At 35.0% G+C, this 26,674-nt stretch overlaps 2 protein-coding genes and 2 long non-coding RNA genes across 5 annotated transcripts; 2 read left to right on the plus strand and 2 right to left on the minus strand.

The window, feature by feature from the left end:
- Positions 1–1,271: 1,271 nt before the first annotated feature.
- LOC123196167 (cellulose synthase-like protein B4) lies at positions 1,272–4,794 on the minus strand. Its single transcript, XM_044610073.1, has 9 exons — positions 4,479–4,794; positions 4,066–4,390; positions 3,738–3,863; positions 3,443–3,559; positions 3,207–3,353; positions 2,988–3,099; positions 2,686–2,867; positions 2,208–2,558; positions 1,272–1,921 (listed from the first exon to the last, which is right to left on the minus strand). The coding sequence occupies exons 1-9, from the start codon at positions 4,736–4,738 to the stop codon at positions 1,412–1,414; spliced, it is 2,130 nt and encodes a 709-aa protein (XP_044466008.1). The 5' UTR covers positions 4,739–4,794; the 3' UTR covers positions 1,272–1,411.
- Positions 1,272–25,007, minus strand: LOC123196165 (cellulose synthase-like protein B4). 2 transcript variants are annotated; one of them, XM_044610071.1, is made up of 10 exons: positions 24,718–25,007; positions 24,305–24,629; positions 23,977–24,102; positions 23,681–23,797; positions 23,396–23,590; positions 23,177–23,288; positions 22,875–23,056; positions 22,397–22,747; positions 21,598–22,110; positions 1,272–1,408 (listed from the first exon to the last, which is right to left on the minus strand). In XM_044610071.1, the coding sequence occupies exons 1-9, from the start codon at positions 24,975–24,977 to the stop codon at positions 21,601–21,603; spliced, it is 2,178 nt and encodes a 725-aa protein (XP_044466006.1). In that variant the 5' UTR covers positions 24,978–25,007; the 3' UTR covers positions 1,272–1,408; positions 21,598–21,600. The 2 variants fall into 2 exon arrangements, with proteins under 2 accessions (XP_044466006.1, XP_044466005.1); XM_044610070.1 differs by having other exon boundaries at positions 24,305–24,632.
- LOC123196172 lies at positions 11,950–13,625 on the plus strand. The gene is made up of 3 exons (XR_006497624.1): positions 11,950–12,012; positions 12,116–12,175; positions 13,277–13,625. It is a non-coding gene; the product is annotated as an uncharacterized LOC123196172 (long non-coding RNA).
- On the plus strand, positions 18,905–20,431 carry LOC123196171. Its single transcript, XR_006497623.1, has 3 exons — positions 18,905–18,944; positions 19,048–19,107; positions 20,209–20,431. It is a non-coding gene; the product is annotated as an uncharacterized LOC123196171 (long non-coding RNA).
- Positions 25,008–26,674: the final 1,667 nt, after the last annotated feature.

Consider the following 26,674-nt stretch of genomic DNA (forward strand, 5'->3'; position numbering starts at 1 on the left):
TATCATTCCGTATTTTATATTATATGCGTAAATACGATTAAATAGAATTTTAATTACAACTTGTGGTATTAGATAGGAATGTCATTGATGATAGAATTTGAATTTTAAAATTGAATTTAGGGTTTGAAATTTAATTTCAATTGACGATTTTCAATCAATTAAAAAATAAAATACTAGAATTATGGATCAATAATAAAAAATTGTGCCAATTAGAGACTGTATTTTATATTAGGTAAATCAAATTTCACATAATAGTATCTATTTTTGGCTTGATTGAGTCTTAAAAATTGTCATTGGAAACAACTATAGACATCAACCGTAATTTTGTGGCGAATACAAGTGACAACATCTCCTGAGTTACCACCGATGTGGGCTGCAAGCTCACGCCAAATAATTACCCATAATAGGAGTTGAATTGGTGGTCAAAGAAAGTAGTAGTGATTCATCAAGCTTATGTTTGCGATTCTTGTCTCTACCATGAATTTGCAGCTAAATTCCAATGTCAAAATCATCTAGGATGTTGGAAAAGTGCAAGAAAACATAAATTAGGGTCATTAGGAACAAATAGGTGACCGAATATGGTGGAATTAGACATTGACAATGATGAAATCGATGACTAGGGTTTATAAAAATTGCAGGTTAAAATCAAAATTTCTCATTATGACTATCTAACCAAAAAGGTTAAATTACTTGATAATCCAAATCGGTCAAATTATACCAGATCAAGTCAATTAGGTAAAATAACTCATATGACCTTTAAGGTTAAAGTGACCTAGCTAAATTTGACTTGAACTTACTGTATATGTATTGCATGGACAAGAGCAAAAAAATTAAGATGTGAAATGCATGTGAGTGCACGTGTAGAGAATGGTTGGCATGTAAGCACACGTGTGAAGAGTAATTGGCACGTGAGAGCATGTGGGATTGATTCTTGGCACATGGAAGCACGTGAGGGTATTATGGCAGCATGTAGAAGGAATTTTTCGGTGCATATTGGCATGTGTGTTATTTGATGTGGCTTTAAGGTAAAAAATTTTCTTCTATAATAATATATTTTATAATTTTAACACATATGATTACATTTTAAAAGATAATAATTATCTATATTAATAAATTTTTGGTTTAAGCAAATCAAATAATTGAAAACTTAATTACTTCCACAAAACCCGTTAATGACACTAGTCGAAGAAACAATCACTTTAAAGCATAATAATGGGGTACGGCTGTCGAGATAATTTTTGATTTTGGGGCCTCAGCATTTAGACGAAATCTGATGATAAAACACAGTATGATATTTTGATTGAACAACTTCTTGTTCTTGCATCGAGTAAAAGCAACACGATGAAGGCTAAATAAATATTAATCTTATGACATGTTGCAGGAACATTTATCATCTCAATTCCAGGACCTTTTACAATTTGCACAAATATACAAAAAATATCGCTAGAGCAGAAGATTTATAAATGGTGTTTAAGGGGACCCCATATTTTCCTTTCCTAAACAGACCTTCTACAAACGGCCAAAAAGCTACCAACACAAGCACACTGTAAAAGAATTCAGCTAGGCCTGGCAGTGGTTGTAAGCCTAAGAAGCAGGTAGCCAATGCGGTCAGGTGCACCAGCACAACCGTCGTCACCGACACAAAAACCGGCGACTCATTAAACACAAATTTACCTTCATCATCACCAGAAGTCGATAGACCTTTCTCTGTAATTTCAAAAACCATCTCAGATAATCCTAGGAGCTTCAGTATCACATTTACAACTCCAAACAACCACGCAGTCATTGCCACAATTCTTGCCATACATTGGCTTACCCACCATGTATAGACTGAGAAACCAGTTCTAATGAACTCTGATAGAGTATACAGATAGTAGATCACAAAAGGAGCCACAATAAAATATATGCCCGGGTCTTGTACCTGCACAATTTAGCACAAGTTAAACAATTTACACCCTTGTTAGAGCAAGTTATCTAAATAAAAGTAAATACAAATTTTGCTTATTTTGAAGTTTTAAGGTTACACGTATAATTCATTGAATTGTTATCTGATAACAAAGGAAAATTGACAAAATAGCTATCATCTAGCAGGGCTGGTAAATGACAATGAGCAGGCCATGTTCATGAATTAACAACTGATGCGAAATTATTAAACTGTTGTATTTAGAGAAGGATATATAACTGCTCTATAAGTCAATAGGCCCTACCTTAGGCAAGAAATTGGAGTTGGTGAGGATGCAGTAGGCTGGCAGAGTGGCATAGCAAAGCTCAAAAATGGGACGGAAGCCCCACAGAATGATATAGTAATACGCCAAGCACTGCCTGAATTGAAGGTTGCCATTGAGGGTACCTATTATTGGATTGTGTTTGCTGAAAAAGATTTCAAGCACCCCAGTTACCCACCTCTTTTGTTGGACCATCACCGCCGGCCCGTTAGGTGGAGCACATCCTAGAAAGGCTGGAGGGTCTGGTGAGCAATATCCTGATCTCCACCCTTTTATGTGGATGGTCAACCCTATCAAGATATCTTCTACTAGAGATCCATATATCCACCCAAACTGAAACAAAACCATCGTTATATAATATTAGATGTCACCATTACTTCAAATTTTGATACTTGTTTGCCTAATGGATCGATGAAAAGGATTACACAATAACAAGCTGTTGAACATGCTATCTCCTTACCTTTTTACCCCAGCCAGTGCCGTACTCATAGCTACAACTTGCAACTTGGTGAGCTGCCTCAAGAGATTTAGACGGGTTGCTGGGAAAATTGTCGGTCTTCCCTTTCAACGCATCAACGGCTGATGTGATAAACTCCTTTGAATTTCCACATTCTTTGAGTAATGCATTATCAGATAATTTTTCTGTAAATGAAGTCAGAAATTTATGACTATAAATATTGCGGAAAAAATTATGATATATCTTTCTTAATTTTTATTTTTTGGGAGTGGGTTTGATAAATTAACTTTAATTTACATCTTTACCTTGATTTTCCACTTCATCCGGCCATAGGCCATAGATAACTTTTCGTCTAAGAAAACCTCCTGTTCCTCCGTAGTAAGGTCCTTGAATTCCCACTATTCCTTTCCCGATATACTATGATATATAATAAGCAGAACAGTACATAAATTATTTGTAATAGTTAGAATCTACACCGTAGCTCAGTCCTTCATTTCTAAGTTCAAGAAAGAAACATTACTCACTTCATGCACAAGCAGCAAGTCTTTTTCACTATTAGAACCGAGCATGAGACACATAGCCTGTCGAAAAATCTGTGTGTTGTTGACAAACATGTCGCAGTCCAGATTAAGCATGAAAGGAGCATTTGTCATCAACCCGGACACTCTAGTCTATTTTGCATACCAAATTAGAAATTAAAATCATAAGATATTATTGAACAAATTGTGTTTGTGTGGCCGGGGGAAAAAGGACAACTTACTAGTACATTCATAGCTCCTGCTTTGTAATAATGGGGATTCTTTGGCCTCTTCTCCCTCGATACATAAATTAAATGTGGCAACCCTTCTGGCAGACCCTCCTTGTTCTCCCATAGGACCTAAAAGAGGATTAATCTAGTTAAATTGAATCTTCTGGGTCCAGAGCGGCTTAATCATCAGTTTATTTCTATTTTATTACTACTAACAAGTCAATCTGATTAGCCAAGTGCCAGTGGAAGACACAAAATATGTTAAGTCTCGCAGAATTGACTATGCGCACGGCTTCAACAGTGCTACCTTGAGTATTGTCGGATGGTTTCGCGGTTCAGTATCAGAGAAAACGGCCAATTCGCCAGTTAGAGCAATGGGAAAAGGCTGTTGCGCTGCATTCTCTATGCGTTTGCTAAGCTGCTCATACTCTTCCTATAAAAAATTAGACATATAAATTAAATAAACAATCGTTCAACTGTTTGTTGTTTCTGTCTGTATTCATTCAGTATATGTCGACATGAATAAAATATACTGAGGCTGAATATTTGCGCAGGAATATGCAGATAATAAGTTCTTTTATGAGAAATATTTTTCATTGGATGACAACTTCCATACTTAAAAAACTTTCTTTTACCTTCATATATTTCCATTCCCGTTGGAAATCATTAGAATTTGCAGTGGACGGTGTAGACTCATCCATAAAGTACCGAAAGGGAGCTCTAACTTGAACATTGTATTTCCTACAGAATGGCACCCAAAGCTTAGCAAATTTAGTGGCTTCACTGAGACAATAGAAGATTAGAGGTGAGCAGCCATCATCGGAGACATAGCAAGCGAGCTTGTTAGCTGGGTAATCAACTGCTAACAAAGATAGCACAGTGTTCACAGTGAGGATAGGTGGCTCTAGCACAGTATCAGCTGTTGTTACAAACACGTCCACCGGTGGAAGATCAGGCACCCTGCTGAGTTAAAACTATCATTGAACAATCAATATTACATATGAAATATAATTTATGGTCAAAACAAAATGTTTTTGTTATCTGTTACCGTCGCTGGAGGCGTTCAGGAAATGGCTTGTACAACATAGGAGTCCACCGAGTGCAAACGATGACAATCCAATTGATAGTGAAGCATAACTCGCATAAGAAACCGAGAAACCAAGCGAGTCCATGATTGTTCAGAGACAGGAGACGATAGATTAAAAGGCAAAGGAGAAGGAACAAGAAAGCGATATCCACAGCTCTTTGGTATGTGTTTTTGGGAAATACCTTTTCAAATAGAGGCGCAGACATTATCGGAATGGCCATGAAGAAAATATCAAGTGCTTGTTTTGTTGGCCGCTTGAACTTGTTAGTGGCTGTGGTGTTTATGGAAGTTGCCTCACTGATTTATCCTATAACAAGTTACAGTCATAACCTTTTTTACTGTTAACTGATATTGTAATATTACATATATAAATAAGAATGTAAATAAATAAGCAAATTATACAAATTTATATATATAAATGGAAATAATAAAATTATCTAATTACAAATTTTCCCCTCATCCTCATCCTACTCGATAAATTTGTTCAATTTATTTTATTTATATACGCATTTTACTCTACATGTAAAAAGACAAACATGCGGGTCAGACAAGTCCCAAGGCTTTAAAATATTTATAGCAAATTAATATGAATAATTTTTATGTATAAGTTTATATATAAATAATTATATATTATCATATAATTAAATATTATTTTATCTCTAATTTTTAATTTTTTAATTATATGATGATGCATTATTGATTATATATAAAAAATATGCATATAATTATATTGATTTTTAAATCATGTCAATTCTATCATTATGACTATGAAGATTTTTTTTGTTCTAATTTCAGTGATTTTACCATAAGATTGACATTTTAATGATGAATTAATATTCTTATAATCAGATTAGATTAGATAGTTATATTGGTTTAATCAGAAATCAGTTTTTAATTCAATATGATTTTTATTTAATTGTTGGTCAACTAAAAAGTTAATCGAACTTAATAAAAATTGATTAACCAAAAAAATTATTTAAAATCATACTAATCCTCCGTAGTGGTAAATTTAGGAGCATTTGATTGATAATAATGATATTAATTAGGGATGACAATTTAGACCCGACTTTAGGAGTCCTGACTCTCCCCAACTCTAACGGAGAAGAGATTCTCTGATAGAAACGGGGAAGAAGATAAGGACGGGGATGGGGATGAAAAAAATCTCTGCAATCGGGGACGGGCCGGGGATGGGGATACATGTGTCCCCTCCCCGCCCCGACCCTTCCCCTCCCCCCCCTATCCCCGTCTTTTTATATTAATATATTTATTTAAAATACTAATATATTTTTATAGTTTTAAATTATTTATATTTTTCAAATTTATTAGGTTTTTGTTGTGCATATTAAAAGAGTTAATATATTATATTTATGATATTTGAAATAGTAAATTAATTTTAATTTTGCTTAATTTTATTATTTAATATATTTATATTGTATTTACAAGGTAAAAAGAATATATTTTTTTTGTGGGTACGGGGAGGAAATTTTTCTCTACGGAGACGGGGAGGGGATGAGAAGGAGATTTTTCTTTGCGGGGAGGGGACGGGGAATCATTTTCATCTCCGTAGCGGGACGGGTCAAGGACGGGGATTGATATCCCCTACGGGGACGGGGCCAGGGATTGAGATCCCCTCCCCGCCCCTCCCCGTTGCTATCCCTAATGTTAATTAATAGAATAATATGAAATATTATAAAATATTAATTCAACTCTTTATAATTATTTATTCAATTATAATAGTTTAAATTGAAACTAATCAACTGAATTAATTAAATTAATCAAATCATAAATTAATAAGACAATTAATTTAACTATTGAATTGATTTTTAAAAAATTGATTTTAATAAATAAATACAAAATCTAACTTCATTGACTAAAAAGTTATGGTAAAAGGTTCAAAATTACCATTTGTATTTCCTAAAATTAAAGCAAAATAGAAAAGTTGATTTTCTTTCCTTTTTTTCGTCTTTTCCATTTTCTTTCTTCCTTGACCCATCATCCAAGCTTAAATTCTAAACCTATATTCGGTGGCAAATCTATCCCCTATCTCCATGATGACACCATCATCTCTCCACTTCCTCACTTGTTGATCTCTTCTTTTACCACGTACTTATCCAATTCTTGTCCTGGTCTGACCTCTGGTAGATCTCTCCCTCTAGAATTCTCATACGCCAAAATTTCAAAAGCCAACAAAACGACTAGGAGCCAAAAAAGTAATTATATGTAGGAATAAAACCTGCTCTTCAAAGCTCGGTGCTTGCTCTCTCTGCCCCTCGCAATGTTGGTGTCGGTGTGGCCAGAGGTGATATGGCAACGAATGACAAAACTAAAAGAGAAGAATGTCTTGGCTATGGAGGTTAAACAATCGACATCCGTGTGGGCTTTTAAAAGAAGAACCCCAGTGAGTTGCTTGACATTTGCCTTACGAGGTTTGTTTATGTCTTTTGAGCTTAAGAAATACCATCTTCAGATAGGGCTTAAAGTTTGACAATTGATCAGTTTGGATTCCCCATCTTCACAACAACAGAAGTGCCTATATGAGACTCTTTTTTTCATCAAGTCATCGTCGAGTTTTGTTTATTTGTTGTTTGTTCTTGGAACTTTAAGGAAAAAACCAGAGAGTTTTAAAACGACTAGTGAAAAGCTCGATGCATCAGATGAGGGTTGGTGAGGGAGGAGTGTTGTATCAGAGGAATGATGCAATGGTGGGATCATGATAGGGGATAGTGATTTACTGGAGGGAGAGACATCAAAGATAATTCAAGGAGATAAAAGACAAAGATGAGCAGATGGAAGAGGAGAGGTCAAAGAAGACTTTAAAAAATAATGGATTTCCAAATAAACTTTTATGTGTTACAATATTATTAGGTATTGCTATTTGTCAATTCATTCAAGAATCACATTTTATAAATATAATAAGTAATAAGGATATTTTAGTTATTTTGAATATTCCTAAATTATTAATAACAAAAACAAACATTAAAAGTTATATATGTAATTGAAGACCCTACACCTATTTTATTAGAGATTTTTTGTTAATAGAGTTGGGTTTTTAAAAAGAAATTGTGATTTACGTATCAATAAAGTTATGTTTTTCAGTTTTGTCATTCGAACCAATTCTTCATCTTCGATTGGTTATCGACCAAAGCTTCTTCACTTATCATTGGAGTCATCAGCAGTGGCAGAGAGAGAACGGAGGAAGGAGATGGCAGTCGTCACCATCATCGGAAAGAAGAAAACCTTAAGGATGAGGGTAGGGGGGAGAGAGGGAAGTCACTTTTCAAAGTTGAGATATAGGGTAAAATGTTAATTTTTAAAACCTGAGAGAAAAAATAAGATAAAATTATATATAATTTAATATTACTGATAAAATAATGATTTTGTCCTTAATCTTAACTAAAAATTCTAGATCTATGGGTGTGTGTTTAGGTTTTTAAAACTCCGCAAATGTGTATTTTAAAATAGAGTAAACTTTGGATGAGAAAAAGTCTTTTGGCCTTTAAAAAATGGGTATACATGATATTACTCTTTTATGTATTCAAGTGTAGAAAAATGTTTTAAGATCAAACTCTATGCGGGAAAATGTTTATCATTCTCTGTAAATTAACCGATACGTTGGCAGGAGAAAATGACATGGAGACCAACTAATACTATGTGTAGAAAAAGGATAATATTTTCTTCATAAATATTCTCAATAGGATGATCTTTTACTTAAGATTTGGGGAATTACAATTTTAACCCATTGAATATTTAATTGTTAATTCACCCAAATGCAACATTGCTAACGAAAAAAAGTCTTGATATAATGTTAAATAGGTAATTCATAGTATCTCAAACCATTTTTTATACATATTTCATTTCAATCTTAAAAAGTTGTCACTTGTGATTTGTTTTAAGTCATCTTGAATCTAAACTGAATCGAGTTCAAGTTCAACTCAACTAATGAACAAACAAGCTCAGGGTCAGTGGGCCAAGAAAATGTCTGATTGAGCTTGCAAACTGTTTGCAGTTCCTTCAAATGGAGCAAAGAAAAAAAACACCTCACAAATGCTTTAACAATTCTTAATCAAAAGTAAAACTTGATATGCCTATGTCTGAAAACAACTCACAATAACACAAAAGAGAAATAATAGATAAAACCCCTAAATTAGAAACTTTAATTCCAAAATTAGAGTTTAATAAATTCTAGTAAATAATTAACAAATTCAAGTAAACAAATAACAAATTTGATATGTCTTTGTGTTATCGTCATTGAACACAAATATTGGACAAATAGAGATGCTCAAATGCCAAAGATGATATGTAATTGGAACTAACAAAGTGTTTGAACTAGAATGTTGGATGGTGTCGATTGGAACTGACATCATCAACAGAAACATAAACTAAGGAGATTGCGATTTGCAAAAGCTGAAAGAAAAAGAGAAGGCCAAAAGACTTAAGTGAAGACATGTGCGTGAAGGGTGAAACAAGGGAAAAAAAACCTTTAACTTTCATTCTAATTTTTGACACCATCCACTTAAAGTTTGTAATGAGTCTAATGAAATTTAGGCGACTCTATCAGCTTGCGAGTTGCTTGGCTATACAGCTCAGACTTGGGCTCATTTATATTGATATACAAAACTAAAGCTCAAGCTCATTTATGCTTAGCTTGTTTCAGATTTAAGCTCGAGTTCAAGTTCGGGTTTGAACTTGAACTTAAACTTGAATAAATTCAATTTAAATCTAATCTTATCTGAATCTCACCAACCAACGAATTGCACTCGACCTAGTGTAATTCTAACTAAATTCAACTAGATTGCGCCTTTTTGGATATGATCTAATGATTTGATTTTGTCATATTACACCTCATGTAGTGTGGTCTTGCCAAATATCACCAGATTGACATAATGCGATTTGATGCTAACAAAAAAAAACAAATTTTTGGAAATTTAAAATAACTTTTTATGCTCTTCTACTATTAGCTTTCTTCTGACAACATTATAATTTAAGTGAGAGTTTGTAGTTTAACCATTTTATAGGTGGGAACTTACGATCTACCAGGACCATGGGTAGAAAATATAACCTACATAATAAAGCATAATGAGTCTTTCATTTGCTAATCTGCTTCAATTAATATTTTAAGGCTATTAAGCAATTAATTTATATACATCTAGCATGATTGGATTCAAGGAACAATTAGTTTGAGATAAACTTAAATAAGAATTAATTCGAATTCGATTTGAATTTAGAATAATTAATTTAAGAACGGATTTACATTGTTGAATGATTAAACAGAAGAGGAAGAAAGAATAATTGAAAAAATAAAAAATCATTAGCTACATGACCTTTGATACAACATCACCAACAAGACAAGATCATTCAGACCAAGTCAAACAACCACCTGAACTTGAGCCGTCTCAGACTGAATGCAGGCCTACCAGCTAGCCTTATCAAAGGATCGTGAACTTCAGGCCAATGCTTTTGAAGAAGCCCTAGAGACCACATATGTCAAACTCAACATCACCAAGCTGAGCATACAGGACCGCGTTACATTAACTAACGACAAGAATTCCTGCAGACATCAGCCCTACTGGAAAAAGATTGAAAGAAATATTTCAAATTTTACGCACTATTGTTTTCTTTGTCACTCTCTCTTGTAGTTATCAGTATATGTATTGAATTAGTTTGATCAATGTCATTTGGTATTTGTAATTGTCAGCAGTTTGCTGTCAAGGCTTTGGCAGAACAATCCCGATTTGTTGGAGGAGATGAGTGGAAAAGTTAAGTGGGGAACGTCTCTGGTGACGAAGAGTTTTGGAAAAAGACTTTGTGCCATTATGTTGACGTAGGCTTGAAGAAAATTTCAGATTTGCAATAATAATTTAAGACTTCAAGTTGCAATTCTTACCCCATTCCTGACCCCTTCAGATTTGCATTATATAACGCATCATATTATATACATTAATTTATACATAAATAATGATATATTATTATATAATTAAAAAATTAAAAATTAAAAATAAATTAATATTCAATTATAAAAGATACGTTATAATTATGAATAACATTATACATATAATTTTATTGTTATTGTTATATAATTACATAGGCTGAATGACAATGTGCCAACTTAACTTTTACAAAATCACATGTTTTCACCCAAAGAGTTTAAAATATAGTATAAACAAATTATATTTTTTACCATACTAAATTATAAATTTGTTTTCCTCTCGAAGTTTCCTGTTTTGCATTCTCGTTTCTTGGCCACTGAAAAACATCGCAGGAAAGTTGACGAATCTGGAAGCTAAATCTTAAAAGGCAAAAGATTGTTTTCTTTTAAAATTAAGACATGAGGCGGTTATTTATTCAAGGAATGCAACAATAGGATATTCTCCAATTTAGTTGATAAAACCAAATTTCATTTTGCAAAACACAAAAAAGATTGTTTTGTGATTGAGCTCCGATGAAGATGTAAGGAGAGAGTGAGAGATGAAGCAATGGTGTGTGGTAATGATAATGTGAGGAGATGGGGTGAGCAAGGCAGAGAGTAGCACTCATGAAGTGTGGCAAGTGCAGTGTCATGTGATAATCACAGGTGGTGAGTCGCTGATGTAGGGCTAAGATGGCGTGAATGGATGGTGGTGAAAGGGGTAAAAAAATTCCACGAAAATGAACAGCAATGATGCTTGCGTTTAACCACAATTGAGGGAAAAAAAAAAAATGTGTAAAGAGATTATGGTGCAGAATGATACTCCAACCATTCCATTTAATAGTTTTCATTAATAGAAATGGATAAAAAATAGATAAATAGACTTTTTAAGTTTAATAAGCTGCTTGAAATTCTACCAAATCCTGTTGAGGACGGAGAGGTGACCTTCATTTCTCCTTCTCAGAATCTGAATTTCAAGAATTCAATCATTCTGCTTCCATTGTGAACAAACTAGCATAACGGATCAATCAAACTATATGCAGGAATTTTTCTAATCCCACCCTCTACCATTGCTTTCCTTATATCAGCAGCCTGACTCCATCTCTCAACCCCAGCATGAATGTTGGATAACATCACATATTGCCCGCAATGATGAGGCTGTAATTCAAGCAGCCTTTCACCGATTTCATGTCCCAACTCAACAGCCCCATGAATCTTACAAGCTCCTAAAAGAGCTCCCAAAACCGAAGCATCAGCCTTAATAGGCATATTCTTTATAAATTCTGTGGCTTCACTCAAAGCCCATGAAATACCCAAATCTTGGTTATATGTGAAACTAAAGGGGGCTATACGAAATCTTGGACATACATGGGGGTTAAGTGGAAATTTCCCTTTTATTTACAAATAAAAGTCAGTAGCCTTTTCTTCTTCAGTAAGAAGAAAAGAAAACAGAGCACAAACGGGAGAAAACAGAGAAAGAAAGGGAAAGAAGAGAAGGGAAGAAAGAAAAGAAAAGAAAGAAGAAGAAAAGAAAGAAAAAGAAGGAAAGGGAAAGGAAGAGAAAAGGGATTTATAGAAAAAGGGAATAGGGTATTTCATTTTTATTCAAAAAAAAATTTTAGGGTTTGTTATATTTGTTCAAATTAGGGATTTCCAAAATTTTGATCATATTGTTTCCAATTGGTTTGAATAGGTGAAAAAGAAGAGAGATTTGCAAGAGATTTCAACTCTGACTTAGAGGCTACCCAAATCAGTGAGTGAGAATAAACTTTGCTTTCTTTATGATTTTTGGGTATAAATTTTATTTATAGTTTTGTGAAACTTTATGCTATTTATTGTGAATCCTTGAAAATGGTAGCATGGATTTGGTGGAAACCTCTCAAAAAGAAAAATAAAATAAAATAGTTTTTTTATGTATGTTGTGAATTTAGGTTATGAAAGGCTATAAGGTAAAAGTTATATTATTCAGTGGATTCAGAATACTTAGATTAAGTTATGTGGTGACCAAGTGAATTCTGGAAATTATTAAATTGATGTTTTGTGTTGTGGTTGAGTTGGAAGTGGTTTTATTTGAGCTTCATGTGAGTTGGAAGTGTTTAGTTGATATTTTATGTGTGATTGAGATTTGCTCATGGTGATTGTAGCACTTGCCAATGAGTATTGTTCTAAACAAAAATTGATATGGTGAAAATAAATTATATTAATTGAATGTTTCTGGTTATTACCTATTATGCGATTTGTGCTCTGCCTGTGCTATATTTATGCCAGGTACGATAGATTTAAATGCTCTGCCTGTGCGATACCTATACAGGTACGACAGAATTTAGTGCTCTGCTTGTGCTTTATTTCATGCCAAGTATGACAGAATCGAATGCTCTGCCCATGTGAGATTTTAGTATACCGGGTATGACAGTTGTTTTTCTTTTGCTCTGCCTAGGTGGGGACACCCCCGGGTATGACAGATTTCCTTTTATATGATATTTCGATGTATATCTTTATATTGGAATGGTGGGATATCTTTATATTTCAAAATCTTGATATGGAAGGAAACCTATAAGATAAAGATAGTATTGCTATTGAGTTGGAAGTGGAAATTCTTAAATGATTGATATGTTCCTATGAGAAAAAGGTAGTATGGTTAATTTCTTTCTTGAGACAATCAATTTATGTGATGATTGTGTGATGAACGTTTCAAGTTAAATGAGAAGCATGTGGTTTAAGCATAATTAGCATAGTGTGTGGCTCATATTTTGGCATACTATTATATTTTGACATGCATTAATATTCTCAAGGATTTAAATTTCCTACTCACTGAGCTTTTAGCTCACCCTTATAAATGTTTTCCTCCCTTCAGGACATCCTCCAGATCGTGTTGGATAGTGTTTCGTTGGGTTGTGCCACGGTGTAGCATATTTAGTGTTGGATATAGACTTTTTGTTTTGTTTTTTTTATAAACTTATGAAATGTTGAAAGGCCGGAGGCCTAATCACCATATTCTCATAATCTTTTGAAATGAGTAAAGATGTAAATTATTTTGTTATGTATGTGATAAGGCCGGAGGCCTGATTTCAAGTTTATTTTCTGATTTCTTGGTTTTAAATCAGGATGTATTTTGATATGTACTCATATAAAGGTCGGAAGCCTATAGATGATATTATATTATGTGCTAGGTTATGGTGCAGAAAAGTTTTTAAACAAAATTACAGGATGCATTTCGCCCTTCTAAGCCTATAACGGTTCTCAGAGGTTATAGGATAGAGGGTCGGGATAGGTCTTGTCAACTTGGTATCAGAGCAAAGGTTGTAGATTCTAAGGGCATTTCAAGAAGCATGCATATATGTTTCTAAATCATTTGAAATTGTATTTATAGACACCAATATGAGGCGATGTGGCCAAGCTCGCATGAGACCTCTTGGGGATTTGTTAACTCCTCAAGTTGTAAGAAGGGAAAATGAACTAGTAACGAATATGGTGGGAGAGTCGGTTGCCCATGGACCAGATTCTCAAGTACCACCTGTAGACTCTGTTGTACATAGTCCTAATGTAGGTGTTGAACCAGTAGCTGAGCCAAATGTGGAGCCTCCAACTGATGGGATTAATGTGGAGCAAGCTATTGGCAGATTGGCCCAGTTAGTCACTAGAGTGGCTCAAAATCAGATTCCAGTGCATCAAGAAAGTGTCAACACCATTGAAAGAGCCAGAAAATTAGGTGCTAAAACCTTTGATGAGACCGGAGATCCTACAGTTGCAGAGTCCTGGATGAGTAGGACCGAGAGCATATTTAAGGTGATGGAGTGTTCAAACTCTCAGAAACTACGGTTCGCTACCTTCCTTTTGGAGGGTAAGGCATATCATTGGTGAAAAATGGTATAACAAAAATATAGGGATTCGATAAAAATAACTTGGGAAAACTTTTGTCAGGAGTTTTCAGATCACTACTATTCAAGAGTGTATTAAGATACAAAAAGAAGTGAATTTCTTAGACTGACCCAAGGAATTATGTCGGTGGAGGAATATATGAATAAATTTATTGAGCTCTCTCGGTTTGCCCCGTTGATTGCAGGAGATGAGAGAGAGAGGTGTAGAAAGTTTGAAGAAGGTCTCCGAGGGCGAATTAGAACAGTAGTGATTGCAAGCTCTTACTCAGAGTTTGGGAAATTGGTAGAAGCAGCCATGAGAGTTGAAGGAAGCCTCACAGAGACAGAGAAAAGAGAGTTTCAAGGGCAAAAGCGAAGGGTTAGTGGTTGGATACCAAGTGGGCAAAGAGAGAGAATACAGAAAAAAGAAGGCAAATTTTCTGGACAATCAAATGCATCATTCCAGAGTGTAAGATCTAAATTTCAAGAGGGTCAAAGACAGTTTCAAGGGCAACAGTCAATGAGGAGCAACACTTGGAATCAAGAGTCTTTGGGAGGTACACCTCAAGGTAGTAAAAGTCAACACTCTCAATGTAATAATTGTGGAAGATTCCATTCGGGACAATGTCAGAGAGGGGCCCTGAGTTGTTATCGTTGTGGACAGATTGGTCATTTTAAAAGAGATTGCCCTTTATCATCTCAAGTTGGGAGTGTCACTCAAGGATCAATTAAACAGAATTTTCAAAGGAGTAGTGGTCAGTATCAAAGACATTAAGGGCCTCAGATTAAAGAGGGGTCTAGTGTGGGTACTCAAGGGCAAGTTAGTGGTATTCATAGTGGCAGTAGTCAGCAAAAGAGACCGGGACGACCTCAAGCTCAAGCACGTGTTTTTGCTTTGACTCAACAAGAAGCCTATACCTCTCCAGATGTGGTTACGGGTATGTTGTTTATCTTTGACCGAGAGGTTTTCACTTTAATTGATCCTGGTTCCACTCATTTTTTTGTTTTTTATGCATTTGCTAAACATGTCAATAAAGAGTTAGAACCCTTGGAATGTAAATTGGAGGTAGCTACTCCTATAGGAGAGTCAATTTTAGTAGAAAATGTCTACAAGGGTAGTAAGGTAAATGTGGGAATCCATGAGTTAGAGGCAAATTTGATTCCTTTGTCCATCCAAGATTTTGATGTAATTCTGGGGATGGACTGGTTAGCTTGTCATCATGCTACCATTGATTGTTTTCGCAAGGAAGTAACCTTCAGGAAGTCGGGTAAACCAGAGTTCATTTTCTATGGGGAGCGTCGCATTATTCCTTCTTGTGTCATCTCTACTGCTGTTGCTAGACGATTCATTCAAAAGGGATATCAAGCTTATATAGCACATGTTGTAGACACTAGAGTGGATGAATCAAAGATAGAAGATATTCCAGTGGTTAGAGATTTTCCAGACGTATTCCCTGATGATTTACCTGGACTACCACCCGACAGAGAGGTTGAGTTTTCAATAGATTTGATTACTGGTACAGCTCCTATATCATTAGCCCCTTATAGAATGGCTCCGCTTGAGCTAAGAGAATTAAAGGTGCAATTACAAGAACTAGTGGAGAAGGGATTCATTAGGCCCAATGTATCTCCATGGGGAGCACCGGTGTTATTTGTTAAGAAGAAGGATGGAACTTTCAGATTATGTGTTGACTATAGACAATTGAACAAAGTGACAGTATGTAATAAGTACCCACTGTCTCAGATTGCTGATTTGTTTGATCAATTACAAGGTGCTAAGGTTTTCTCTAAGATAGACTTGCGTTCAGGATACCATCAACTAAAGATTAAGGAGTCAGATGTTCCAAGGACTGCTTTCAGGACTCGTTATGGACATTATGAGTTTTTGGTGATGCCTTTTGGATTAACTAATGCACCGGCAGCATTTATGGATTTGATGAATAGAGTATTTCGCTCTTTCTTGGACCGTTTTGTCGTGGTATTTATTGACGATATTTTGGTTTATTCCCAAGTAAGATAGAACATGAAGAACACCTTAAAATGGTTTTACGAATTTTACGAGACAAACACCTCTATGCTAAATTTAGTAAGTGTCAATTTTGGCTAGATAAAGTTGCATTTTTGGGGCATGTCATTTCAGCAGAGGGAGTTTGTGTCGACCCACAGAAGGTGGAAGCAGTTTTGAAATGGGAGAGACCTACTAATGTTACTGAAATTAGAAGTTTTCTTGGTCTTGTTGGGTACTATCGAAGATTTATTGAAGGATTCTCTAAAATAGCAGCACCGTTAACTAAACTAACTCGAAAGGAGGTAAAGTTTGACTGGAATGTTGAATGTGAGCAAAGTTTTCAAGAGTTGAAAGTAAGATTTACTTCAGCCCCTGTACTTACTTTACCCTCGGGTACAGATGGATTTGTGGTTTATAATTATGCTTCTAAACAGGGTTTGGGTGGTGTATTGATGCAACATGGAAAGGTGATAGCTTATGCCTCTAGACAACTCAAGAAGCACGAGATGAATTACCTAACTCATGACTTAGAACTTGCAGCTGTAGTATGGGCATTAAAAATCTGGAGACATTATCTCTATGGGGCAACTTGTCAAATTTATACAGATCACAAAAGCTTGAAATATTTATTTACACAGAAAGAGTTGAACCTTCGACAGAAGAGATGGATTGAGCTTATTAAATATTATGATTGTTCAATTGATTATCATCTGGGAAAGGCAAATGTCGCCGCAGATGCACTTAGTAGAAAATCTCAAGGTGTTGTAGCACATATGAAGGTGAAACCTTGTTCCTTGTTGATGGAATTAAGGACCTTCAGGGCGAAACTGAGTATAAGTACTTCAGGAGTCTTATTAGCTAGTCTTCAAATTCGACCCATCTTAAGTGATCGAATCCGAGAAATGCAACATTTAGACCCTCATCTAGTGAAGATAAAGGATGAAGTAAGTAAAGAATTGCGGGCGGATTTTATAATAAAAGATGATGGCATCCTTATGATGGGAGATAGAATTTGTGTACCAGATCACCAGGAATTAAAGAAGGACATTTTAGAAGAAATTCATGCCTCAGCCTATGCCTTACATCTAGGTAGTACTAAGATGTATCGTACCTTGAAAGATCATTATTGGTGGCAAGGAATGAAAAGAGAGATCGCAGAATTTGTTTCCAGATGTTTAGTGTGCCAACAAGTGAAAGCTGAACATCAAAAACCTACTGGACTTTTGCAACCGCTTCCTATTCCTCAATGGAATGGGAGCATATCACCATGGATTTTGTGTCAGGTCTTCCCTGTACCAAGAATGGGTATGATGGTATTTGGGTCATTGTGGATCGTCTAACAAAATCAGCCCATTTTCTGTCAATCAAAACCACACATTTGCTTGATAAGTTGGCAAGTATTTATGTAGCTGAGATTGTACGTCTTCATGGTGCTCCAGTATCTATACTATAGACAGAGATCCTAGGTTTACTTCTCGATTTTGGCCAAGTTTACAAAATGCTTTGGGTACAAAGTTGAAATTTAGCACAGTCTTTCACCCTCAAACTGATGGACAGTCAGAAAGAACTATCCAAACTTTAGAAGATATGTTAAGGGCTTGTGTGATGGAGTTTAAAGGTAGTTGGGATAACTATTTACCTTTAGCGGAATTTGCCTACAACAATAGCTATTAAGCTAGCATTGGAATGCCTCCGTATGAAGCCTTGTATGGTAGAAAATGCAGAACTCCAGTGTGTTGGAATGAAGTGGGTGAGAGAGTTTTGCTAGGCCCTGAGATCGTGCGAGACACGAATGAAAAGATTTGTCTTATTCGCCAACGACTAAAAGCAGCCCAAGATAGACAGAAAAGCTATGTTGATAAGTGTAGAAGAGAATTAGAGTTCCAAGTGGGTGAAAAAGTGTTTCTACAAGTTTCACCTTGGAAAGCCTTACTAAGATTCGGGAAACGAGGTAAATTGAGCCCAAGATATATTGGCCCATATGACATTCTTGAAAGAGTAGGTGTTGTCGCTTATCGACTAGCCTTACCCCCTGAGTTATCTAAGATTCATAATGTTTTTCATGTTTCCATGCTTCGCAAGTATGTGCCCGATCTCACTCATGTTCTTCAGCATCAACTGTTTAAATTAAAAAAGGATTTGAGTTACCAAGAAGGGCCAAAGAGAATTATCGATGTGAAACAACAAGTGCTTCGTACTAGAACCATTCCTTGGGTTAAGGTGCATTGGAAAAATCACTCGGTGGAAGAAGCAACTTGGGAACGTGAAGAGGATATGCGGGCTCAATATCCAGAATTGTTTCAATCAGGTATATAATTTCGAGGACGAAATTTGTTCTTTAGGGGGGGAGAGTTGAAATACCCAAATCTTGGTTATATGTGAAACTAAAGGGGGTTATACGAAATCTTGGACATACATGGGGGTTAAGTGGAAATTTCCCTTTTATTTACAAATAAAAGTCAGTAGCCTTTTCTTCTTTAGTAAGAAGAAAAGAAACAGAGCACAGACAAGAGAAAACAGAGAAAGAAAGGGAAAGAAGAGAAGGGAAGAAAGAAAAGAAAAGAAAGAAAAAGAAAAGAAAAGAAAGAAGAAGGAAAGAAAGAAAAAGAAGGAAAGAGAAAGGAAGAGAAAAGAGATTTATAGAAAAAGGGAATAGGGTATTTCATTTTTATTCAAAAAAAAAATTTAGGGTTTGTTATATTTGTTCAAATTAGGGATTTCCAAAATTTTGATCATATTGTTTCCAATTGGTTTGAATAGGTGAAGAAGAAGGGAGATTTGCAAGAGATTTCAACTCTGACTTAGAGGCTACCCAAATCAGTGAATGGGAATAAACTTTGCTTTCTTTATGATTTTTGGGTATAAATTTTATTTATAGTTTTGTGAAACTTTATGCTATTTATTGTGAATCCTTGAAAATGGTAGCATGGATTTGGTGGAAACCTCTCAAAAAGAAAAATAAAATAAAATAGTTTCTTTATGTATGTTGTGAATTTAGGTTATGAAAGGCTATAAGGTAAAAGTTATATTATTCAGTGGATTCAGAATACTTAGATTAAGTTATGTGGTGACCAAGTGAATTCTGTAAATTATTAAATTGATGTTTTGTGTTGTGGTTGAGTTGGAAGTGGTTTTATTTGAGCTTCATGTGAGTTGGAAGTGTTTAGTTGATATTTTATGTGTGATTGAGATTTGCTCATGGTGATTGTAGCGCTTGCCAATGAGTATTGTTCTAAACAAAAATTGATATGGTGAAAATAAATTATATTAATTGAATGTTTCTGGTTATTACCTATTATGCGATTTGTGCTCTGCCTGTGCTATATTTATGTCAGGTACGATAGATTTAGATGCTCTGCCTGTGCGATACCTATACAGGTACGACAGAATTTAGTGCTCTGCTTGTGCTTTATTTCATGCCAAGTATGACATAATCGAATGCTCTGCCCGTGTGAGATTTTAGTATACCGGGTATGACAGTTGTTTTTCTTTTGCTCTGCCTAGGTGGGGACACCCCCGGGTATGACAGATTTCCTTTTATATGATATTTTGATGTATATCTTTATATTGGAATGGTGGGATATCTTTATATTTTAAAATCTTGATATGGAAGGAAACCTATAAGATAAAGATAGTATTGCTATTGAGTTGGAAGTGGAAATTCTTAAATGATTGATATGTTCCTATGAGAAAAAGGTAGTATGGTTAATTTCTTTCTTGAGACAATCAATTTATGTGATGATTGTGTGATGAACGTTTCAAGTTAAATGAGAAGCATGTGGTTTAAGCATAATTAGCATAGTGTGTGGCTCATATTTTGGCATACTATTATATTTTGACATGCATTAATATTCTCAAGGATTTAAATTTCCTACTCACTGAGCTTTTAGCTCACCCTTATAAATGTTTTCCTCCCTTCAGGACATCCTCCAGATCGTGTTGGATAGTGTTTCGTTGGGTTGTGCCACGGTGTAGCATATTTAGTGTTGGATATAGACTTTTTGTTGTTTTTTTTTTATAAACTTATGAAATGTTGAAAGGCCGGAGGCCTAATTACCATATTCTCATAATCTTTTGAAATGAGTAAAGATGTAAATTATTTTGTTATGTATGTGATAAGGCCGGAGGCCTGATTTCAAGTTTATTTTCTGATTTCTTGGTTTTAAATCAGGATGTATTTTGATATATACTCATATAAAGGCCGGAGGCCTATAGATGATATTATATTATGTGCTAGGTTATGGTGCAAAAAAGTTTTCAAACAGAATTACAGGATGTATTTCGCCCTTCTAAGCCTATAACGATTCTCAGAGGTTATAGGATAGCGGGTCGGGATGGGTCCTGTCAGCCCAGCTCTTCCTAACAACCACACACCCATAGTGTTCCATTGTTGGCTTTACAGCAAACGCACTAGACATCGACTGAAATACCTCCAAACCCAACTCACAAATTTAGCACGAGCACAAGCTGTAAGAACAGCAACAAAAGTAACTTCATTAGCACAAAAACCTTCTTGTTTCATCTCTTCAAACATGTCCAAAGCCTCCCTCTCTCTACCATTGCTTGCTAACGACTAAATAATTGCATTCCAAGTAGAAACTTTTTTGTGCACCATTAAATTAAAAACCCTCTTTGAGTAGCCCACACAACCCACCTTGCCGTAGAAATCAATCAACGCCGTCCCCATGAAAGCACTTACAATAGTTTCATTCCTCAGAATATATCCATGAATTTGCTTCCCCAAATGAAGACCAAGGCCAACTGTCTCAACTAAACCAGCGCATGAAGAGAGTACACGAACATGTAAGCGCACGTGTGAAGAGTAATTGGCACGTGAGAGCATGTGGGATCGATTCTTGACACATGGAAGCACGTGAGGGTATTATGGCAGCATGTAGAAGGAATTTTTCGGTGCTCATTGACACGTGTATTATTTGATGTGGCTTTAAGGTGAAATTTTTTCTTCTATAATGATATATTCTATAATTTTAATACATATGATTACATTTTAAAAGATAATAATTATCTATATCAATAAATTTTTGGTTTAATCAAATCAGAAAATTGAAAACTTAATTACTTCCACAAAGCCCGTTAATGACACTAGTCCAAGAAACAATCACCTTAAAGCATAATAATGGGGTACGATTGTCGAGATAATTTTTTATTTTGGGGCCTCAGCATTTAGACGAAATCTGATGATAAAACACAGTACGATATTTTGATTGAACAACTTCTTGTTCTTACATGAAGTAAAAGCAACAACGATGAAGGCTAAATAAATATTAATCTTATGACACGTTGCAGGACCTTTTACATTTTGCACAAATATACAAAAAATAATGCTAGAGCAGAAGATTTATAAATGGTGTTTAAGGGGATCCCATATTTTCCTTTCCTAAACAGACCTTCTACAAACGGCCAAAAAGCTACCAACACAAGCACACTGCAAAAGAATTCAGCTAGGCCTGGCAGTGGTTGTAAGCCCAACAAGCAGGTAGCCAATGCGGTCAGGTGCACCAGCACAACCGTCGTCGCCGACACAAAAACCGGCGACTCATTAAACACAAATTTACCTTCATCATCACCAGAAGTTGATAGACCTTTCTCCGTAATTTCAAAAACCATCTCAGATAATACTAGGAGCTTCAGTATCACATTTATAACTCCAAACAACCACGCAGTCATTGCCACAATTCTTGCCATACATTGGCTTACCCACCATGTATAAACTGAGAAACCAGTTCTAATGAACTCTGATAGAGTATACAGATAGTAGACCACAAAAGGAGCCACAATAAAATATATGCCCGGGTCTTGTACCTGGACAATTTAGCACAAGTTAAACAATTTACACCCTTGTTAGAGCAAGTTATCTAAATAAAAGTAAATACAAATTTTGCTTATTTTGAAGTTTTAAGGTTACACGTATAATTCATTGAATTGTTATCTGATAACAAAGGAAAATTGACAAAATAGCTATCATCCAGCAGAGCTGGTAAATGACAATGAGCAGGCCATGTTCATGAATTAACAACTGATACGAAATTATTAAACTGTTGTATTTAGAGAAGGATATATAACTGCTCTATAAGTCAATAGGCCTTACCTTAGGCAAGAAATTGGAGTTGGTGAGGATGCAGTAGGCTGGCAGAGTGGCATAGCAAAGCTCAAAAATGGGACGGAAGCCCCACAGAATGATATAGTAATACGCCAAGCACTGCCTGAGTTGAAGGTTGCCATTGAGGGTACCTATTATTGGATTGTGTTTGCTGAAAAAGATTTCAAGCACCCCAGTTGCCCACCTCTTTTGTTGGACCATCACTGCCGGCCCGTTAGGTGGAGCACATCCTAGAAAGGCTGGAGGGTCTGGTGAGCAATATCCTGATCTCCACCCTTTTATATGGATGGTCAACCCTGTCAAGATATCTTCTACTAGAGATCCATATATCCACCCAAACTGAAACAAAACCATCGTTATATAATATTAGATGTCACCATTACTTCAAATTTTGATAATTGTTTGCCTAATGGATCGATGAAAAGGATTACTCAATAACAAGCTGTTGAACATGCTATCTCCTTACCTTTTTACCCCAGCCAGTGCCGTACTCATAGCTACAACTTGCAACTTGGTGAGCTGTCTCAAGAGATTTAGACGGGTTGCTGGGAAAATTATCGGTCTTCCCTTTCAACACATCAACGGCTGATGTGATAAACTCCTTTGAATTTCCACATTCTTTGAGTAATGCATTATCAGATAATTTTTCTGTAAATGAAGTCAGAAATTTATGACTATAAATATTGCGGAAAAAATTATGATATATCTTTCTTAATTTTTATTTTTTGGGAGTGGGTGTGATAAATTAACTTTAATTTACATCTTTACCTTGATTTTCCACTTCATCCGGCCATAGGCCATAGATAACTTTTCGTCTATGAAAACCTCCTGTTCCTCCGTAGTAAGGTCCTTGAATTCCCACTATTCCTTTCGCGATATACTATGATATATAATAAGCAGAACAGTACATAAATTATTTGTAATAGTTAGAATCTACACAGTAGCTCAGTTCTTCATTTCTAAGTTCAAGAAAGAAACATTACTCACTTCATAAAAAAGCAGCAAGTCTTGAGGCCTATCATAGAATAATTGTGGACACTGAATATATGCACAGTCTTTTTCACTATTAGAACCGAGCATGAGACACATAGCCTGTCGAAAAATCTCTGTGTTGTTGACAAACATGTCGCAGTCCAGATTAAGCATGAAAGGAGCATTTGTCATCAACCCGGACACTCTAGTCTATTTTGCATACCAAATTAGAAATTAAAATCATAAGATATTATTTAACAAATTGTGTTTGTGTGGCCTGGGGGAAAAAGAACAACTTACTAGTACATTCATAGCTCCTGCTTTGTAATAATGGGGATTCTTTGGCCTCTTCTCCCTCGACACATAAATTAAATGTGGCAACCCTTCTGGCAGACCCTCCTTGTTCTCCCATAGGACCTAAAAGAAGATTAATCTAGTTAAATTGAATCTTCTGGGTCCATAGCGGCTTAATCATCAGTTTATTTCTATTTTAGTACTACTAACAAGTCAATCTGATTAGCCAATTGCCAGTGGAAGACACAAAATATGTTAAGTCTCGTAGAATTGACTATGCGCACGGCTTCAACAGTGGCTACCTTGAGTATTGTCGGATGGTTTCGCTGTTCAGTATCAGAGAAAACGGCCAACTCGCCAGTTAGAGCAATGGGAAAAGGCTGTTGCGCTGCATTCTCTATGCGTCTGCTAAGCTGCTCATACTCTTCCTATAAAAAATTAGACATATAAATTAAATAAACAATCGTTCAACTGTTTGTTGTTTCTGTCTGTATTCATTCAGTATATGTGGACATGAATAAAATATACTGAGGCTGAATATTTGAGCAGGAATATGCGGATAATAAGTTCTTTTATGAGAAATATTTTTCATTGGATGACAACTTCCATACTTAAAAACCTTTCTTTTACCTTCATATATTTCCATTCCCGTTGGAAATCATTAGAATTTGCAGTGGACGGTGTAGACTCATCCATAAAGTACCGAAAGGGAGCTCTAACTTGAACATTGTATTTCCTACAGAATGGCACCCAATGCTTAGCAAATTTAGTGGCTTCACTGAGACAATAGAAGATTAGAGGTGAGCAACCATCATCGGAGACATAGCAAGCCAGCTTGTTAGCTGGGTAATCAACTGCTAACAAAGATAGCACAGTGTTCACAGTGAGGATAGGTGGCTCTAGCACAGTATCAGCTGTTGTTACAAACACGTCCACCGGTGGAAGATCAGGCACCCTGCTGAGTTAAAACTATTATTGAACAATCAATATTACATATGAAATATAATTTATGGTCAAAACAAAATGTTTTTGTTATCTGTTACCGTCGCTGGAGGCGTTCAGGAAATGGCTTGTACAACATAGGAGTCCACCGAGTGCAAACGATGACAATCCAATTAATAGTGAACCATAACTCGCATAAGAAACCGAGAAACCAAGCGAGTCCATGATTGTTCAGAGACAGGAGACGATAGATTAAAAGGCAAAGGAGAAGGAACAAGAGAGCGATATCCACAGCTCTTTGGTATGTGTTTTTGGGAAATACCTTTTCAAATAGAGGCGCAGACATTATTGGAATGGCCATGAAGAAAATATCAAGTGCTTGTTTTGCTGGCCGCTTGTGGCTGTGGTGTTTATGGAAGTTGCCTCACTGATTTATCCTATAACAAGTTACAGTCATAACCTTTTTTACTGTTGACTGATATTGTAATATTACATATATAAATAAGAATATAAATAAATAAATAAATTATACAAATTTATATATATAAATAGAAATAATAAAATCATCTAATTACAAATTTTCCCTCATCCTCATCCTACACGATAAATTTGTTCAATTTATTTTATTTATATACATATTTTACTCTATATGTAAAAAGACAAACATGCGGGTTAGATAGGTCCCAGGGATTTAAAATATTTATAGCAAATTAATATGAATAATTTTTGTATATAAGTTTATATATAAATAATGATATATTATTATATAATTAAATATTATTTTATTTTTAATTTTTAATTATCTAATTATATGATGATACATTATTGATTATATATATAAATTATGCATATAATTATATTGATTTTTAAATCATGTCAATTCTATCATTATGACTATGAAGTTTTTTTTGTTCTAATTTCAGTGATTTTACCGTAAGATTGACATTTTAATGATGAATTAATATTTTTATAATCAGATTAGATTAGGTAATTATATTGGTTTAATCAGAAATCAGTTTTTAATTCAATATGATTTTTATTTTGGTCGACTAAAAAGTTAATCGAACTTAATAAAAATTGATTAACCAAAAAAATTATTTGAAATCATACTAATCCGCCGTAGTGATAAATTTAGGAGCATTTGATTGATAATAATGATATTAATTAACCAATAAAACTATGTATACCCACTTTGGGTACACAAATGTGTACACATTTATATGTGTCATTATATGATTGAATGATTTTGAATTAAGAATAAAACAATAACCAATCATATGATGATACATATGAGTGTGTATACATTTGTGTACCCAAAGTGGGTACACATAGTATTGCTCTTAATTAACAGAATAATATGAAATATTATAAAATATTAATTCAACTCTTTATAGTTATTCATTTAATTATAATAGTTTAAATTGAAACTAATTAATTGAACTAATTAAATTAGTCGAATCATAAATTAATAAGATAATTAGTTTAATTCTTGATTTGATTTTTAAAAATTTGATTTTAATAAATAAATACAACATCTAACTTCATATTGACTAAAAAGTTATGGTAAAAGGTTCAAAATTATCATTTGTATTTCCTAAAATTAAAAAAATTAAAGCAAAATAGAAAAGTTGATTTTCTTTCCTTTTTTAGGTTTTTCCATTTTCTTTCTTCCTTGACCCGTCATCCAAGCTTAAATTCTAAACCTATATTCGGTGGCAAATCTATCCCCTATTTCCATGACGAGACCATCATCTCTCCACTTCCTCACTTGTTGACCCCTCTTTTACCACGTATTTATCTAATTCTTGTCTTGGTTTAACCTCTGGTAGATCTCTCCCTCTAGAATTTTCATAAGCCAAAATTTCAAAAGCCAACAAAACGACTAGGAGCCAAAAGAGCAATTATATATAGGAATAAAACCTGCTCTTCAAAGCTTGGTGCTTGCTCTCTCTGCCCCTCGCAATGTTGGTGTCGGTGTGGCCAGAGGTGATACGGCAACGAATGACAAAACTAAAAGAGAAGAATGTCGACGCAATGGAGGTTAAACAATCGACATTC

Source organism: Mangifera indica, chromosome 14 (genome assembly GCF_011075055.1).
Source record: "Mangifera indica cultivar Alphonso chromosome 14, CATAS_Mindica_2.1, whole genome shotgun sequence".
NCBI classification, from domain to species: domain Eukaryota; kingdom Viridiplantae; phylum Streptophyta; class Magnoliopsida; order Sapindales; family Anacardiaceae; genus Mangifera; species Mangifera indica.